We start from the raw sequence: 20,134 nt of genomic DNA on the forward strand, positions 1-20,134 counted from the left end.
TTTAATACGGCCTAACAATTTACTGCAACCCAATCACATTTAATGACAATTTACTGCAACCCAATCACATAATAATTTCACACTAAAATTGACGTATTTAATATTGCGTGAGGGTATGTGATTTCACAATAAGAAATTCAACTCACTAGGTGCTGAGATGGAATCGATACAATATAACGTATAATCCCAATCATTGACTAATGTGGCTCCCACAGTAAACCACTAATCCTATGACTGAGACGTGTAGATTTGATATGGATGCAAATCCAATCCATTAATTTGTGGACTCTAGTTTCATGTGTCCACGTGTCAGCATCTCAGAGAAAGTCGCCGGGAATCCATGTAATGCGCGCGCTCTCTCTTTCTCTCTAGGTTCTGCGAAATAAGCGGCGTTCATTGAGTGTAGTGATTCCAAGAAATCTGAACCACCCAAACAAAAACAGACGCCACTTTTCAACGAACAGAACAAGTCAAAAGCTGTCTACATTGCACGATAACGATTCTGTAGTAGTACGTTACATCTTACAAAACCCATTCGCAGGATAATTTAAGCCCAACACCTGTTTATTTTGTTGGGCCCCACTTCCCACCACCATCGTTTCTACTGACGTGGCCGCTTATGATCGCGTCTTTTCACAAAAAGCTTTAAAAGCGTGTGAGCTCTATACACTATAAATGTGTACTTATATAATCCTACTGGACCCAACAACTCATCGCCTATTTGGGGGACCTCAATTTGATGGTCCTACAGGAATTTATTCCAAATCAGATTAGCTTTTAATTAATATTTTTGTAATTTTAAAATAATAATTATAATTTTTAATTTAATATTAAATAATAAAATAAAATTTAACATTTTAAAACTCATTTAGGAATCCATCACGAATTTAAGAATAACTTAATAAATTTTGTTAGTTTATAGAATTTTTTAATTTTATTATGTATTTACTATTTTAAAAATAGATAGAAATTTTGTAATTTTAATCCTTTAATTATTTAATTTATACATAACAAGGCATTCCATCAAACTATTCCAACTAGAATCAATAAACAGATTTGACTCCTAAGACAAAATAGATTTGTTGATTGAGTTCAATTTGAATCTTTTATTTTTTTTAGTTTGCATATATAGGTTGATCTCGAGCTTAAAATTGAATTCACCTTGGACTCGATTAGAATTTTGACTATAAATTCTAACAAATCTTTACCATGAGCATTTGGATGAACTTAACTAGCCCTAAGGATTTTCAATAAATTGTTTCAGGAATCTTTACTGATCAAAAGAATAAAATTTAATTTGTATTACAGATTCTTTTATTACATTTAAAAGCACCAAATTTATATCTTGTAATTACAGCTAGATGAGTTTGAAATTTTAAAAGGAATAATATATGAAATGTATTTTTTAATCTTTTACTCCATCTGCCCCACATTAGTTGTTCATTATTCATTTTTAAGATGTTCCAAATTAGTTGTCCCATTTGACAAGTCCAAATAAAAATTATATTATTTTTTCATAATTATCCCTTGAAGTTTCAAAAACTTCCCAACTTTGTAATACACACATTTAAACTTAAAAGAAGAATATGATATAATTTCTGGCAAAAGTGCAAAAAAACACCCCTAAAGTTTTACCAAGTGAACATAATACCCTTATATGGTATAAAAGTGAGCAAGTTAAGTCCTATAGTTTCAAAAGTGAGCAACTTACCCCCTTGCATTTCACTTCCGACCATTTTTCACCTGATGTCATTATGTATTTACCACCACAGTCTCTCCTTTAACTAACTTTTTTAATAAAAAAAATAAAAGGCAAAACATCTTAAATGCCCTCTATAATAAACTAATGTATTACATAGCCCTAAATTGACTGAAGTGTTGTAACACCTCATGTAGGTCTCTACCTAGTTTATGTGAACTCGGGCTGAATGGGTTTCCTACTCCTTTTTTTCTATAAAAACCCCTCTTACATATTGTATTACATTACAAACCATTTGATATAGTCAAGTTTCCAAAACTCTTTTAGTAGCTAGAAAAGACAGAATTGAAAGAAATACACATGGACATATATATATATATCTATATTATTATTAAATGTGCAAAGTATTTCAGTGTTTCAGTATTTCAGTATTTATTTATTTATATGAAAAAATATGTATTAATTGATATAAAAATAGTTTTTGTAAATATAGTTTCTATAAAACTTTAAAAATTACCTAATAAAATCAATCACATTCTTTATAAAACTCTTATTTTTAGTTATTTTTTATGGATAATTATAATTTCTATAAAACCCTAAAAATTACTTGATAAAATCAATCACATTTTATATAAAACTCTTATTTTTAGTTATTTTTTATAGATTATTATCATAATATGACCGGGCCGGCCCAATTATGATTATGTCATTATCAGAAAAGGACACATGTCATCATCCCATTCATCCAAGATGCCTATAAATAGAGGTATGGAGAAAGGAGGAAGGGGTACAAAAATTGAGAATTATAGAAATCCAGAATTTCAGAGTAAAATGCAGAAGCTCTGCCAAAGAGTTTCAGTATTTCAGTATTTATTTATTTATATAAAAAATATTTATTAATTGAGTTGAATTTCGGAGTAAAATATAAAAGAAGCTCTGTCAAGAGTTTTCAGTATTTATTTATTTATATAAAAAAATATTTATTAATTGATATAAAAAGAATTTTTATCTATATTATTATTAGATGTGTAAAGAGTTTCATTATTTATTTATATAAAAAAATATTTATTAAATGATATGAAAAGAGTTTTTACTAAAAAAAAAAAAAAAAAATCAATAAAATAGTAAAAAAAATTTAAATTAACCTATTAACCTATTTATTATTATCCATTTTAATAAAAGAAAATCTAATCAGACAAGATTTATTAATATAAAAATATTTATTAATTGATATATAAAATAAAATAATTTTTATAAAACTCTGCCACAAATTAGTTTTTATTATGAGTATCTTAATAAAATTAAAACTAATTAGACAAGTATATATTTAAAGAAAATAAAATAATTTCAATAAAACTTTAATACAAATTACCTATTTTATTATCAATAAAACTCTATCAATAAAGATATATTTAAAGAGTTTGTATAAAACTCTAACACAAATTACCAATTTATCAATTTATCAAGAGTTTTTTAATAAAATGAAACCTAATTAGACGAGTATTATTAATATAAAAAATTATTTATTAACTGATACAAAAGGAGATTTTTAAAGAGTTTTTAAAACACAAATTACCTATTTATCTATTTATTTTGAGTTTTTTTTACTAAAAGTAAATATAATTAGACAAGAATTATTAAAATAAAAATATTTATTAATTGATATAAAAAGAGTTTATATTAAACTCTAACACAAATTATCTATTTATTTATTTATTACAAGTTTTTTAATAGAAGAAAATCTAATTTACCTAATAAAACCAATCACATTTAATATAAAACTCTTATTTTTAGTTTTTTTTTTTATGGATAATTATACTTTTTATAAAAATCTAAAAATTACCTAATAAAATCAATCATATTCTATATAAAACTCTTATTTTTAGTTATTTTTAATGAACAATTATCACAATATAACATGCTCGGTTCAGTTATGATTATGTCATTATCAGAAAAAAAACACATGTCATTATCCTATTCATCCAAGAAGCCTATAAATAGAGACATGGAGGAAGGAGGGAGGGGTACAGAAATTGAGAATTTTATAAATGTAAAATTACAGAGTAAAATAGAGAAGTTCTGCCAAAGAGTTTCAGTACTTATTTATTTATATAAAAAAATTTTTATTAATTGATATAAAAAGAGTTGAATTCCAAAAACTCTGTCAAAGAGTTTGAGTATTTCAATATTTATTTATTTATATAAAAAAATATTTATTAATTAATATAAAAAGAGTTTTTATCTATACTATTATTAGATGTGTAAAGAGTTTTAGTATTTACTTATTTATGTAAAAAAATATTTATCAAATAATATGATAAAACACTAAAATTTACATAATAAAATTTAAATTAACCTATTTATCTATTTATTATCAATTTTTTATAAAATAAATCTAATTAGACAAGAATTATTAATATAAAAAATATTTATTAATTGATATATAAAAGAAAATAATTTTTATATAACTCTACTATGAGTTTCTTAATAAAATTAAATCTAATAAGACAAGTATATATTTAAAGAAAATAAAGTAATTTCTATAAAACTCTATTACAAATTACCTATTTTATTTTTCCATGAAACACTATCAACAGAGTTTCTATAAAACTCTAACACAAATTATCTGTTTATCTATTTATTATGAGTAATAAAAAGAAACCTAATTAAACAAGTATTATTAATATAAATATTATTTATTAACTGATACAAAAAGAGGTTTTAAAAGAGTTTTTAAAAAACTCTAACACAAATTACCTATTTCTCTATTTCTTATTAGTTTTTTAATGAAACTAAATGTAATTAGACAATAATTATTAAAATAAAAAATATTTATTAATTGATATAATAAGAGTTTTTAAAAGAGTTTATATTAAACTCTAACACAAATTACATATTTATTTATTATAATTTTTTAATAAAAGAAAATCTAAGTAGACAATAATTATTAATATAAAAAATATTTTTAATTGATATAAAAAATAAAATAATGTTTCTAAAATTGTACCACAAATTACATTTTATTATGAGTTTTTTTATTAATAAAAGTTAATCTAATTAGATAAGAATTATTAAAATATAAAAATATTTATTAATTCATGTAAAAAGAGTTTAAAAATATTTTCTATAATACTCTAACACGTATTACAAATTACAATTTTTTAATAAAAGAAAATATAATTTTCAGAGTAAAATACAGAAGTTCTACCAAAGTGCTTCTATATTTATTTAATTATATATAAAAATATTTATTAATTAATATATAAAAAAGATTTTATCTATACTACTATTAAATGTGTAAAGAGTTTCGGTATTTAAGTATCTATTTATAAAAAAATATTTTTATTAATTGATATGAAAAGTATTTTTTATTTTTTTATTTTTAAAAACTCTATCAAACTTCAAAATCTATCTAATAAAATTTAAATTAACTTATTTATTATTATAAATTTTTTAATAAAAGAAAATTGAATTAGACAAGAATTATTAATATAAAAAATACTTATTAAGTGATATATAAAATAAAATAATTTTTCTAAAACTCTACTACAAATTAACTTTTATTATGAGTTTCTTAATAAAATTAAATTTAATTAGACAAGGATATATTTAAAGAAAATAAAATATTAAATGTGCAAAGAGTTTCAGTATTTTAGTATTTATTTATTTATATAAAAAATATTTATTAATTGATATGAAAAAAGTTTTTATAAAAAAAAATAATAAAAAAAAACTCTATAAAACTTTAGAATCTACCTAATAAAATTCGAATTAACCTATTTAGCTATTTATTATTATGAATTTTTTAATAAAAGTAAATCTAAAGTTTCAGTATTTATTTATTTATTTAAAAAATATTTATTAAATGTGAAAAAAGTTTCAGTATTTCAGTATTTATTTATTTATATAAAAAAATATTTATTAATTGATAAGAAAAGAGTTTTTATAGAAAAAAAATTCTATAAAACTCTAAAATGTACCTAATAAAATTCAAATTAACCTATTTATTATTATGAATTTTTTAATAAAAGAAAACCTAATTTTCTGAGTAAAATATTGAAGTTGTGCCAAGGTGTTTAAGTATTTATTTATTTATATATATAAATATTTATTAATTGATATAGAAAAAGTTTTTATCTATAGTATTATTACATGTGCAAAGAGTTTCTGTATTTAACTATCTATTTTTATAAAAAAATATTTATTAATTGATATGCAATGAGTTTTTATAAAAAAAAAAATGTCAATTGAACTCTAAAATCTATCTAATAAAATTTAAGTTAATCTATTTATCTATTTATTATTATGAATTTTTTAATAAAAGAAAATCTAATTAGACTAGAATTATTAATATAAAAAATATTTATTAATTGATATATAAAATAAAATAATTTTTCTAAAACTCTAACACAAATTAACTTTTATTATGAGTTTCTTAATAAAATTAAATCTAATTAAACAAGGATATATTTAAAGAAAATAAAATAATTTTTATAAAATTGTATTACAAATCACAAATTTTATTTTCAATAAAACTCTATCACAGAAGACAGAGATATAATATTTAAAGAGTTTCTATAAAATTTTAACTCAAATTTTCTATTTATATATTTATTAAGTGTTTTTTAATAAAAGGAGATCTAATTAGACAAGTATTATTAATGTAAATAATTATTTATTAATTGATCTAAACAGAGTTTAAAATAGTTTCTATAAAACTATATCACAAATTACCTATTTATCTTAGGGCTGTAAGTTGGGTTGGCCCAACCCAGCCCAGCCCTAACCCAACCTCAACCCCAATCGGGTTGGGTTGGGCCAACCCGAATTGTATTTAATATTGGTTGTGGTCATAACCCGGACTGAATATTTTCGGACGAGTTGGGTCGGGTTGATGGGTTGAGTTTTTTTTTTTTTTTTATTAATCAATATGAAGACAAAAATTTTATAAGTTACAAAATATTCACCACGTGCATCGCACATACCTTTTCCTAGTATATATATATATGGTCCAACAATAATTTTTATATATTACAACTTACTATAATCAAATACTTTTATATATATATATATATATAAATGTTTAAATGAACTAACCTTGGAGGGAGAGCATAGAGAGCAAATGCAAATGGACAGAAGAGAGCAAAAATATGTTTGATTGGAACAAAGGAATGCAAAAACATTTTTTTAGGAAGATAGGGTATGATGGTCATATTGAATAGTACTGTCGGGATTAATAAAAAAATATAAATCATGTGCATCACAATATGGAAAGAAATTGGCTAGAGGTAAAATGCAAATTGTTCACTTTTAAAACGGTAGGTACTGACGTGCTCACTTTTGTATTACAAGGAATATTGATTTCATTTGGTGAAACTTTAAGATTTTTTTTTTTTTTTTTTTGCCTATAATTTTAAAAGGAGACAAAACATTAATTACTAGACAACTAATATGAGAGTGTGACTTTTTTGCCTATAATTTTAAAAGGATTTGACGGGATATATATTCTTTAATTAAACATTTCCTTGATTAGTGTTTCAACTTCTTCTCGTTATTAAACACTTTCTTCTTATTAAACTCTATCATAAATATCTACTACCATATCTTAATATTTTTTTGTCTGAGTGTTGAGCATATCCAAGTTAGTGCATATTCAAGTCTTTTGTGTATTTTGATTTTAATTTTTTTTTATTTTTTATATTTATTCGTCTTCATTTTGAAATTTATTTAGATACTTATTTAGATACGTGTGGAGGAGAATTTTCTAATCAAAAGTCATGGAATCCAATACTTAGTATCTACCACCAATTTTGTATTGTGTACTTAAAAATTATCCTCAAAGTCATAAGATATCGAAATTACCAAAAGTCTGTGTTTAAGTTTGTGTTTAATCGATTGATCCACCACCGTTTTTATATTCTTGTATTTGAAAAATCTATGATATAGAATTGTATAACCAAAATCATGCTCCAATCCTCCATAATTCACACAATTTTGTTTGGTATACTTCAATATCTTAAACTGCATTTAACAGATTGATCCACCACCACTTTTGTATTTTTGTACTTTGAAAAATTTATATTTGTATATTTGTACTTCAATAGGAGCAAAATTTTATACCAAAAATCATGGAATCCAATACTTTAGTGTCCACCACCATTTTGTATGTTGTGTAATTTTAGGAACAGGATTTAGAATTTACATGAGCAGAATTTACCTGAATGGAGCACAATTTACATATATATATATATATTTTTTTTTTGTATATTTTTGTATTTACCTGAATCTACATTTTTGTATTCTTGTATTTTTAGTTTTTATTTTTATATATAAAAATAATAAATAATTTTTTTTTTTTTTTCAATAAATTTCATGTTTCATAGTTCCATCACATAATTATTCCCGTTGTTTAATAAATATTTTATTTATTATTTAAATAAGGGTAAAAATAGTATTATATTATTTTTATTTAAAATCCCAAAATAATTGATTCCAAACAAATCGTTACAGGGAGAGACAATAGGGAGGAGAGAGAGTGGTGGGAAGGGGCGTTCTCCACTGGTTAATTGGGTCCACCATTGTGGGTCAGCCAGATCTGTTTCTGAACTCCATAAGAACTTCATGAACAAGAGAGACGAGCCCAGACACAAACCGCAGAAGATTTCAGGGCTTTAGAGAGAGAAACTCCTCCTGATATATGCATATATAGAGTGAGAGAGTATTAGGAGAAGAGAAGAGTACACTCATTCCTTCCATTGATTTGTTTGTCTCCTGTTATTCCTTTGCCGATTCACCATCTCTACATAGATAACGAACTATTCTCTATCTTCCATTACACTGAAATGTATCAATTTATCTTTTAAATCCTTTTAATTTGCATGTTACTCCTATTTCATTCCGTTCCTTTTCATTTATTCTGACTTGAATTTTCTAAGCTCTCAATGTTTCCATATGCGTTCCTCTGTTTCAATGTGATCTATGTACAAATAAATATATATACACACACACATGTATCTAATGTGTATTTCGTAGTTCACTAATTGAAACCTTCTCTCTCTCTCGTTGGAACATAATAGAGCAGGAGAAAAATGGCGGCTTCGGCGCAACCGCAGTTCATAACAAGCACTGGAAGCACAAGTGCACCACTGATCGAGAATTCCGAATCCAATCAAATTGTCGTACCAGATGTGAGTTTGATTTTTATTTCTATATATATAGCAAGCGTTTGAGTTTACAGTAACAATATCTATCTTTCAGATAATCTAATTAATACAAAAAAGGTGGCTCTATAGCAGAGTGCAAGTAGTGGGTATTGATAATTCGACCCTGAATTGTTTGAATTAAGCTTCATCTATTTAATCCATTCATCATTTTTGCTACATTTTTTTAATATATTTTATTAAAAAAAAAAAGAAAAAGAAAAAAAGAAAAAAAAAGGCTAGGTGTTTTGAATTTTTAGATGCTTGGGTAGCATATGAGCGAACCCTAACCAACATTATATAATTTATTTTCAATCAATTTATTATGTGCTAAAGAGAGGGAAAAACTCTGCTGCTGATACTGGAACTTGGTCCAAAAAGAGGAACGTCATTCATTTTCTTTCTGATTAGACAATAGCATTGAACAATTACAATTTTTTATTTCATTTGATTTCATCAATAACAACTACAAATTTGTTCCGACTTTCCATAAGAAGAAAGCAGATTTATATGCTTTCCTGGCAATCACTTCTGCTGCAGACTCCCTTGAAGTCCGAATGTGATGTAGAGTGCCTGTGCGATGTGAGAATTTAATTTGAAGTCATTACAGGTTGCAGTTACTTTCAATCAATGCACCAAATATGTAATAGCATGCCTAATTGACCAAGGGCTTAAAAGTTTTGAATTGAACTAATGTGATACTTGTTTCTAATTGGGTTTTTTTTTTTTTTTTTTTTTTATCCAGGATTAATTGCTGTATTTTTCATTCAGAATTTGTATCAGAAGTTTAATGGAAATAGCTTGATTGACAGTTATAATTTTTAAATATACACAGAAAAAAAGCTGGAAAAACCTATTTGCCTACATGGGTCCTGGGTTTCTTGTTTCTATTGCATATATTGATCCTGGAAATTGTAAGATCACTGTGTCCTAGTTTATTTTATGCTGACAAAAATTCTGCAGTTCTTAAGTATTATACCCTTAATTACATAATGTGGCTTGCATACAGTTGAAACTGATCTACAGGCAGGAGCACAATACAAGTATGAGGTGCGTATATTTTTCTCTGGATTGAAGTTTATGTAATTGAAACATATTGGCACTCGAGTGTTTCAACTTTCAATAGTTGAATTCAAAATACTCGAGCAATGGCATGGTGTTAAGTTATGCCAAATGCATGTGTGAGTTGGAGAATAGAATTCCTTTTGATGTGAGCGACCTTTACTTTTATCACAACAGTCATCTTTCCTTTTGTTTCTTGACCATTTATATTTTTGTTCATCTGAAAGAATGCAGTTCACAGATTTCGGAGGGCAATATTCTCTCTCTAGTTGATCTGTGGCTGGCAGGATTTTTTCAAATGTGCCTAATTAATGATAGGCTCCAGACAATTGGAGTTGCTTGACACCTATCACATTCATAGAAATTTTGCGGCTTATATATCTAGGGACATGACTTCAGTCCTTACAGAAGATTGTGTCATTTTTATATCATCTTAACAACATATCTCTTACATGTCCAGCTTTGTAGATTTTTTTTTTTTTGACAAGTCACTGCACACTTCCCCCGAACTCTCTCTGTTTTTCAGTTACTTTGGATCATATTGGTTGCATCATGTGCTGCTCTCATTATTCAATCCCTGGCAGCAAACTTAGGGGTTGTCACAGGTATGTGATCTCTTCAGCAATAAATCTATTTACCTAAACCTAATTGTTTTTTCCAATTTGTTGTTACTAATCCACTTATTTTTTACTTTTTTTTTTCAATTGTAGGAAAGCATTTAGCCGAGCACTGTAAAGCTGAATATCCAAGGGTGCCCAATTTTATCCTATGGGTTATTGCTGAAATTGCAATAGTTGCATGTGACATTCCCGAAGGTCAGGCTACTCTTATTTAATTGGAGTTGGAATTGGAATTGAATACTTCTGCAACCATTCATTTTAAGTACAGTACTGGAAGACCACATTGGGTGTCTATACAAATAGAATTGATATTCACTCCATGTCATATCATGCTTTCTGAAAGCGTACTAAAACCATCATACAACCATCATACGCTTTTGAAATTTCGAATATTCTACTTTTCATTCATGTACTTCTCTACCAATTTGAACAAGTTTTGTATGATTGCGTGGTTAGAATTATCTGATCAGGTGGACACTTGACCTGGGGTGTAACTTTCATATTTAAATCCTTCAACACACCCCCTCACATGTGGCCTTCTTTTTGATCCTACAACATGTTTTCAATTTTAGCTTTCAGGGTGACAGTGAGGTTGAACTCGAGACCTTTGGCTCTGATACCATGTTAACAACCATCTAGTCTAAAAGCTTAAGCTGTTAGAGAGGGTGTAACTTACATATTAAAATCCTTCAACAAATTTAAAAAGCAAAACATGTTTTTCCCAGAATAAAAGTAGCTTTTTCTTTATTACTTATCAAAAAAAAAAAAAGTAGCTTTTTCTTTATTAAGAAATCATGATGTCTCCCATGCGGAACTGATAAGATATGGATCCCTGGCTTTATGGTATATTACATGTAAAAGTGAGAAACAGCTGCACTTTGAAATATCAGAACATGTCTTTCCCACAAAACAGTAGCGTTACTTAACAAGAAACCATAAAATCTTCCACGGTGAGCTGACTGAGTGTAGAACTCTGGCTTTTTGGTATATTACACTTAAAAGAGAAATTAGGTATTTTTGTCTATATTGAATTTATCCCATCTTTCTGGAATAGAATGTGGAATAAGATATTTGTGCAAACCGTGGTGTTTCTCTAATAAGTCATTTTTGGGGCATGAGCTCATAATGGTGAAAAAGAAAGGAGAATGCATCAAATGAGACCCCTTAAATAGCCTTTCCACTGGGCTTAATATAATAGTATGCTCCGAGGTTGTTTATTTTGTGTATAAGTGCATATAAGACATGCAAATGGAAGACTAGGTATATATTCTGTCAATCGATTTCAGGGATTGCAATGACCCAGGTTCTGAAATTTGATTGGCAAATAGTTAACCTAAGTCAATTTCATCTTCAATTCTAATCCCGATTTAAATGGTAAACTTTCAGCTATTTCTGTTCTGCTTTATTTTTGTCCCTCTGTTGTCATTGTCTTTAAGACTCCTTTTAGACATTTTTCCTAACTTTATACAATAATTGGTGGGAATATGTTTGGTTGTCATAGCAGTGATGGAATCACAAAATGTTCATGAACTAAAGAGAATTGGAATATAAATGGAATATAATGCATTTCATGTCCAAATCCTTGTAACTACCTGTTATCCCATTGTCCTACCCCAGTTATTGAAATGATCTCTGCCTCCCTGATCTTGTACAATTGAATCCATGGACCTTCTTGTCTGATAAAAGCTACAGAGATTCTATTCAGATTCTTGTTCAGCCTTAAGCTTATTCGTTAAGTTGCTTGAATCCACGTTGACTAAAAGAGGAATTTGTCTTATGCAGGCGTATGATCATATTCATTACATTTCCAGATTCATAGTAGTAAAAGATTACTATTTATGCCAGAAGGATCATAGATTATGTAATTGTGTGACTAAAACTGTTATGATTCTCCAGAAAGGACTCTGGTTTCCTTAGTATTTTTGTAGGATGTTAATTAGGCTAGACATGCTAACCTCACTGACCTTATATTATGCAAATAAATCATTTACAAAGGACATTGACATTACATTTGGAATTTTGGACTGATTCTAACCTCATCCAAACAGTTTGCTTTGAAACACACACACACACACACACGTGCATATGAACTTATTTTTAAAGGCATGTGATGTAACTTTATTCTAAATATGAATCTTCATTTCCAGTGATTGGAACAGCCTTTGCTTTGAACATGCTCTTCAACATTCCAGTATGGTGTGGTGTTCTTCTGACAGGGCTCAGTACATTGGTTCTACTAGCACTACAGCAATATGGGGTATTTAAACATCTCTTTTGTTCGATGCACTTTGGAATATCACTGATCGATTGGATTTTTTATGATGCTCTATGTAGTAACAAGAATGGAAATTGTTAGTATTTCATTTGATCCGTAGTGGGCACATGGTTGCATGCATGTTATAGTGAAGATAACAATTAAGTGAATCTTTTTGCAGGTAAGAAAACTTGAGTTTTTGATTGCTTTTCTGGTATTTACAATTGCCGCATGCTTTTTCGCGGAACTTGGGTATGCAAATCCCAAATCTTCGGAAGTCTTGTATGGGCTTTTTGTTCCTCAACTTAAGGGAAATGGGGCTACTGGCTTAGCAATTTCACTTCTTGGTGCTATGGTGATGCCGTAAGTTTCCTATGTGTATCCAGATTGCAATAGTGCATTCCATCACAATATGCTCCTTTTTGTTGATTATATTGCACTTGTTGCAGGCATAATCTCTTCCTACATTCAGCCTTGGTGCTTTCCAGGAAAATACCTCGATCTGTTAGTGGCATCAAAGTAAAATTTCATTCTTGTTGGAGTACTTTCCAACTTTCTAGTTTATTAAGTGGGCTAAAAGTTAGCCAACATCCTCATTGATCTTACACTATTATGGATATGTATCACTTTGATTCCCTTATACACCATTTCCTACATGTGATCTTTATATATTTGTGAATGATTTAGTTGAACAGTAAATGTTTTAGTTGAAAGCAAGCCAAATCTAACTTCTTGTCTTGTTTACAGGAGGCCTGCAGATTTTATATGATAGAAAGCGCCTTTGCCCTTATGGTGGCCTTTCTCATTAATGTATCTGTCATCTCAGTAAGTGGTGCAGTTTGCAACTCCTCAGATTTGAACCCAGATTATCAGAAGAGCTGCCAAAACTTGGACCTGAACGAAGCCTCCTTTTTACTTAAAGTATGTGACACAAATTTCTTACAACACCAGCCTGATATTTTAACTGTCCTTTAATTCTGACCCTTCAATTCCAACTGATAATGCTAAATTGCTTTTTGCATCTAAATCCTTATTGCATTCTGCATTTTCTCCTGCTATTAGTGTATTTTGAGACGTTCCGTGATTTTTTCAGAATGTATTAGGTAGTTGGAGTTCAAAGCTCTTTGCAATTGCTTTACTGGCCTCAGGACAGAGTTCTACAATAACCGGAACATATGCTGGCCAATATGTTATGCAGGTATTGTGTTTGCTGGATCTATATCTTTTCCATGTTACAAGTGTCTGACAACTCTTCTTGTCTTTCCGAGAAGAATTTTCAGTATTATCTTTCAGAATCTTTATATTACTTGTATCTATCTTAAAGTTGAAATTTAGGCATTGTTAACCTATCCATCACACAATTGATGCATAACAAGCTTACTAATAAACTTCCTTTTGTTGTATTAAATTTATTTTCATCACTTGAAGTTGTAGACTTGTTCCCTTAGAGGATATGAAGTGAGAGTAAATATAGATAATTCGGCACCTTAATGAACTAGTAGCTAACAATTGAATTGCAAACCCATCCATATTTCTTTATTTTTGGTAGTTTGTCCACAAATTTATGCTTCACGAATGACCTTTCTGATTACACTGGACAAAATTAAACTTTGGATCCTACCAGAACTAATTACTACGACTAAGTTCTGGTACTTGTGGATGTGCTTTATCAATACTGATAGAAGAAATTTTATACAAAGTCCAACGGTTTGCTCATAATTTTGTTCCCATGATTGAATATCTGTCAGGGATATGTTGTTCTTACTGACTAGCTGTAACTCTTCTTGTTATGTTCATAACTTATATGATTACTACTTATTCCTTCTTGAAGGGTTTTCTTGAATTACGACTAAAACCATGGATAAGGAACTTCTTAACTCGGTGCTTAGCTATAGTCCCTAGTCTAATTGTTGCAATCATTGGTGGTTCTGATGGGGCTGGAAAGCTGATTATTATTGCATCGGTACGTTATTGTTGCCTTTTAAGTTCTCTTTAACTATGAAAAATGGGTGCTAGTACAAAAAATCTTTTCTGCCTTTGAACATGGAACTTTATTAAGGTTCAATGCATTACACTTACTAGTACTTCCTCTTTTTTCCAAATTTGGTGGTGGATACATAAACTATTACAAGTCCTTCATATTATACATTTTCCATATTAAGTAAAACTGAGAAGTTTTATATTTGATTTAACGCTTTATAACTGAACAAGTTTTCTCGATGTTATGGCTTACCTGTCAGTCAGTGCACTAGTGTTCACATATCCTCAGGTAGTGAGTTAACTGGCGAAATGGAATAAAACAAAATTCTGGATTCTTATTATGTTCTTTTTGTTTTGGTTCTTAGCAAACGAAAGACTTCAATTGAGTGATCAGTAATATGTTTTGGCCTACATTACGTGGAAAGTTTTAGTTTTTATTTTTTATTTTTTTTCCCTTCTTTGAGTCCCAAATATTGTATAATAGAAATTCTGATCTCTCCAGATGGTATGATTCTGATCATCAACCTTTGGAGAGGAGGTTGAGACAATTTTTCCCTGCTAAGAGTACACACGTGTTTGCTTGATCTTCCGCGGGCCGGGGGGCGGGGGTTTGGTGGGTGGGAATCTTTCTGATTTTTTTTTATTTTTTATTTTTATGCCTTTGTTTATTTTAATGGTTAAATGCCAGTTTAGCCTTGGATACTTAGTCATACTAGGATTCCAGGCTGCATCAAATGCGATTATTTTCTGAAGTTACCATACTTTGCAAAAGCACTGCAGACACGTAGGTTAATAATTTAATAGAGGAGAAATGTATGTACTTCAAATTTACCAAGAGAACATACTCCCCAAACCTTAATATCTAGCTAAACTTACTTTATACACGTGTGTGGTGCTATTTCTGCTTGGGGAAACTGTCCAAGGTTTTCATTCTTTCATGTAAATTTCAATTTGGATATGACATGGCATCATGTTCCTGCCTCTCAGAATGCTCACACATGAATACTATTCTTTTTCTTGTTATTTTGTTGTTGTCATTTTGTAATGTTTAAGGCAAGCTAACTTTTGGTGTTGTCTCGACAGATGATTTTATCATTTGAACTTCCTTTTGCTCTCATTCCACTTCTCAAGTTCACCAGCTGCAAGACCAAAATGGGTTCATATGCCAATTCAATTGCGGTATTCATCTTGACTGGCAAATTTTATTTCTGTCGTGAAACTTGAGTCCAACAGTATACATACATGTAAATATACACTACAAACATACAAGTAGTGTATACTTGTATACGTATATGCAAATTTATTTATTTATTTTTTATGTTTAGGTCGTAAAAAGTTGGAGCTTTAGCAACTTAGAAATATATAAGGTTTTTGTCTGCTTGTTGCATTCATCATTTGTCACATGAATTTTGGACTAAAGTATAGCTTGAACTTCTTATTGCATTGCAATGACCACAGAAAAGGGGGTAAAAAAAAATTTTGCATTTGATATTTGTGGTACCTTTGAGAATTGCATATGAGGATTTTCTGCCAAAACATATGTGGTCAAGCATGTGTGTTCTCCATTTCTTGCATTGGTCATAATTCAGAAAATACACCAATTAGACATTAAGTAGTAGTGAAATGGAATATAGATCTTAAAGGGGTATCCAAAAGCCTTCCAAATCGTTGATGTGAAAGGCTTATCAAGATCTTAAAGAGGGTATGCAAAGCCTTCAAGTCTTTAATGTGAAAGGCTTATATCCATGAACAGTGCACATTTTCTTATAGTTCTTTCATCTCATTGCAGATTTCAGCAACCACTTGGATCATTGGCTCCCTGATTATGGGCATAAATATATACTATCTTGCATCCAGCTTCATAAAATTGCTTCTTCATAGCCATTTAAAGCTCGTGGGCAAAATTTTTTGTGGAATATTGGGATTTTCAGGCATGTTGATCTACTTGGCTGGAATTGCATACCTTGTCTGCCGGAAAAACAAGGAGGCTACTCACCTTCTTGCATTAACAACCCCTGAAAGTCGACAAATGGCTGATGAATCAGGTAACGGATCAGTTTACAGTCTGCCTAGAGAGGACATAGTTAGCATGCAATTACCTCAGAGGAAAAGTACTGTGGACGTTGACTAAAGGATCAAGCAAATTAAATTAGGAAATGCTATGTTTGGGAGCAACGAATTGAAACTTTGAAATTGGAGAAAATTTAGTCCAAGCTCCCATACATGACAAAAGTAGAATCCAAGCAACAATGGTATGGACATTGTGCATTGTTTTGCTGACCATGTGGTTTTGTAGGCTTAGCTTATGGCAAGAAATCAGTTAGCAGTTTGACAGTGTAGCTTTTACTATAGTTCACTGCTTATAAAAATGTAGTTCCAAAAGTTTCTTTTGGCTTTCTTCTTCCTTTTCTCTCTCTCATTTATTTTATTTTATTTTAAGAAGTTTGAGATTTATTTGTCCAAAAGTTCAGTGTTTTCGGCTGTGCTTTGAAGTTCATAAATTACAAGATTCATATACTAATTCAGTAGGGTAACAATGAACATGTTGTGCTGATCTGCAACTATTCTGCGCATTGCCTTTCTTTAATCTAAAATTAACTCGTATTTATGTTTCTTATTTTGGTTCTTATTTTGGGCGAGAAACTAACCCTCGGGACTTTAAACACTCAACTTTCCCTTTGGAGATACTGTGTTGGCGAAGGAGCAGTGGTAAAGATTAATTTAAGTTGTTTGAGTTAATCCTCTAATATTCAGTAGGGACCAATGAACTTTAGAAGCAAAGGGCTTAAAACTTAGTAAAACTAAATCAAAATATATGGAACATCAATTTGATAAAGTATTAAAAGATAGCGATATTACAAACAGATGAAAAGATAAATGGTGATGCAGTAAGGCAGAGTGAACAAAATGGGGGCAATTTAGTTGTATTGAATGTGACAAAATAATTTTAAATAAATTACAAGAAAAATTCTATAAGATGGTTAAAGTCACTAGAAGATAAGTGACAAAGGTGTCAGATCAAAACTTACATAGAATGATAAAATTAAAAATAATATTAAATAAATTAAATGATATAATAAGAAACAATGAAAAAATAGAATTTGTGTTCCCTATTCATACAAGACAAATGGCTAAGATGATGACAACATAATGATATATAAGAAACAATTAATACCAATCCACAGGGTAGATTTAATCTTATAAATCTTGCTTAATTTGGAATATTTTTTAAAATATATGATATATTTGATTAAATTATTCTAATTTATTACCATTAATTCATGCAATATATATTGGTTTAGGGATTGTTTGGTATGCATTTTATTTATTTGTGTTTGTTTTTTTCGGATACTGTAGCAATGAATAGTGAAGAAAACACTTTTGGTAAAAACGGTTTTGTTTTGCACAATGTCATAGTGGCAAAAAATTAAAACATCAATTTAGTATTTTTATATGTTTTCGCACTGTAGTGTTTGATATTGTAGCGATGAAAAGTGTAAAAAAAAACTTTTAAATGACATTTTTAAACTAATAATTTTTTTTATCAAATAAGTTTTTATATTTTTACTTCAAAAAATCTTGTAACAAATGGAAGTTATGTTTTTAATTACTATTCAAAATACTTTATAACAAAACACTTATTTTATTTTAAGCTAAAAGAAAATGCGTACCAAACATGCCTTTAACTTTTAAACTTCGGAGTGAATTGGAATTATTGAATGTTGTAACGGGGGACGTTTATTTATTTACCCAAAAGCTTAAAGGCTAATAGGTGCAAACCCACTTATTGATTCACACTTCAATTCCCATCTAAATCTAATCCGAACCTGTGCAACGCGCTAGTTGCGGTCGGGTCACCCTGTCTACTCGAGGTCTAGACCCGAACGCCCTCTGGGCCAGGTGCTTGACGTGACACTGAATTAAAAATTAGGTTTGACTTTGATACTAACTATAACGGATGAACACTTATTTATTTACTACAAAATATAAACTATTAAATAAAACTATATATTCACCTATTTATACATATTTCAACTCCAATTCAAATTGTATATCGAATAATTCCAATTGTAAGGGCCTGTTTGGTTGGTGTTTTACTTTGGTGTTTTTGTTGCAGGGTTTCATTTCAGGCCCAAAAACATGTTTGGTAGCACTTGTTTTGTTTTAAACAGTAAAAAACAATGTTTTAAACAGTACCAAATTTTGGCCCAAAAGTGAAACACCAAATTGGTGTTTTTTGTTGTTTCAACACTGTAGCCCAATAAAAAGCACTGTAGCGGATGAAACAGTCGGCCGAATTTGTTTCAGCTATATAAACATTTTAGGTTATTTTTACACAAATTTTCTCTCTCCTCTCCCGATACGCTCTCTACGATTCAATGGCGATTTCCAATCGCCTCCATCTCTACTCTGAACTTGCCCAAATCTACAAGAATCAGAAGTTCAGAACCCATTTATTTCAGTTTATCTATCTGTCTGCAAGAATCAAAACCTATTATCACCATTGTTCATGTAGAGGTATGGTTCTCTTTCTTGATCATCAACCCATTTTTGTAAATTTTGTAGTGTTTATCTTATCAAAACCCTAGGATTCCACCGCCCTACCCGTTACTCTTTCCTCATTTCTCTCCCTCTCTAAGCCGTTGTTCATGTAGAGTTATCATTCTCTTCCTTGATTATCAACCCATTTCTGTACAGCTGTGCAGGCTTGATCATATCGAAGTCTTTTATTATTTTTAGGGTATTTTCTGTTTCTTTTCTCTTTCTTTGTCTTCTTGAACTAGTTTTCCAGATTTGTTGTTTTTATTTCTACTAATTACTTGATGCTTTCTTTGCTTTTTGTTTGGTACTATTTCAATTAATGTGCCATTGTGTTGTACTTTTGGCTAATGCAACTCAAATTGATATTTTCATCACTCAGATTATATAATAATTAATACGGAGGTCATTTGTTTTAATATGTTATATATCTAGATATGAAAATTTGACATTGGTGATGTCTTGTAAAGTTGTTCACTTGCATTCTTGCATCCAAAATCCGATTGCATTGTTGAGTTTGAATCCATAAGGATGAACTCATAAGGACATATGAGACACATAATGAATACTGGGTTTTCCCCTTTTTAGATGGAAAAGCTGAACCCAAAATTTTAGGACGTTTTGTAAGCAAAAATGAGCAAAATTGCTGCGATAGAGCTTATATAAATTGAGAATCAAGATCAAGGGCAAAAGAATAACCTGGAACAGGAGATTCGTAAGAATCAAGCCAGGTTAGATGGACGTGGTTCAAAGAGCTAGTGCTCGTTTAAGACTGACTGAA

The 20,134-nt window shown here is 29.3% G+C and overlaps 1 protein-coding gene across 2 annotated transcripts; it reads left to right on the forward strand.

Annotated features, from left to right (window-relative positions):
* The first annotated feature begins 8,217 nt into the window (after positions 1 to 8,217).
* Positions 8,218 to 17,196, forward strand: LOC132286080 (metal transporter Nramp1). Of its 2 annotated transcripts, XM_059788338.1 has the most exons (14): positions 8,218 to 8,543; positions 8,776 to 8,886; positions 9,734 to 9,812; positions 9,908 to 9,948; positions 10,487 to 10,565; positions 10,671 to 10,775; positions 12,728 to 12,837; positions 13,016 to 13,197; positions 13,284 to 13,353; positions 13,582 to 13,755; positions 13,928 to 14,032; positions 14,666 to 14,797; positions 15,898 to 15,993; positions 16,604 to 17,196. In XM_059788338.1, the coding sequence occupies exons 2-14, from the start codon at positions 8,788 to 8,790 to the stop codon at positions 16,943 to 16,945; spliced, it is 1,614 nt and encodes a 537-aa protein (XP_059644321.1). In that variant the 5' UTR covers positions 8,218 to 8,543; positions 8,776 to 8,787; the 3' UTR covers positions 16,946 to 17,196. The 2 variants fall into 2 exon arrangements, with proteins under 2 accessions (XP_059644321.1, XP_059644322.1); XM_059788339.1 differs by having other exon boundaries at positions 8,218 to 8,886.
* The last annotated feature ends 2,938 nt before the right edge of the window (positions 17,197 to 20,134 follow it).

The sequence above is a fragment of the Cornus florida genome, unplaced genomic scaffold, assembly GCF_030987335.1.
Source record: "Cornus florida cultivar Cherokee Brave unplaced genomic scaffold, ASM3098733v1 CherokeeBrave_3.0.0_Hap2_Chr11, whole genome shotgun sequence".
Taxonomy (NCBI): domain Eukaryota; kingdom Viridiplantae; phylum Streptophyta; class Magnoliopsida; order Cornales; family Cornaceae; genus Cornus; species Cornus florida.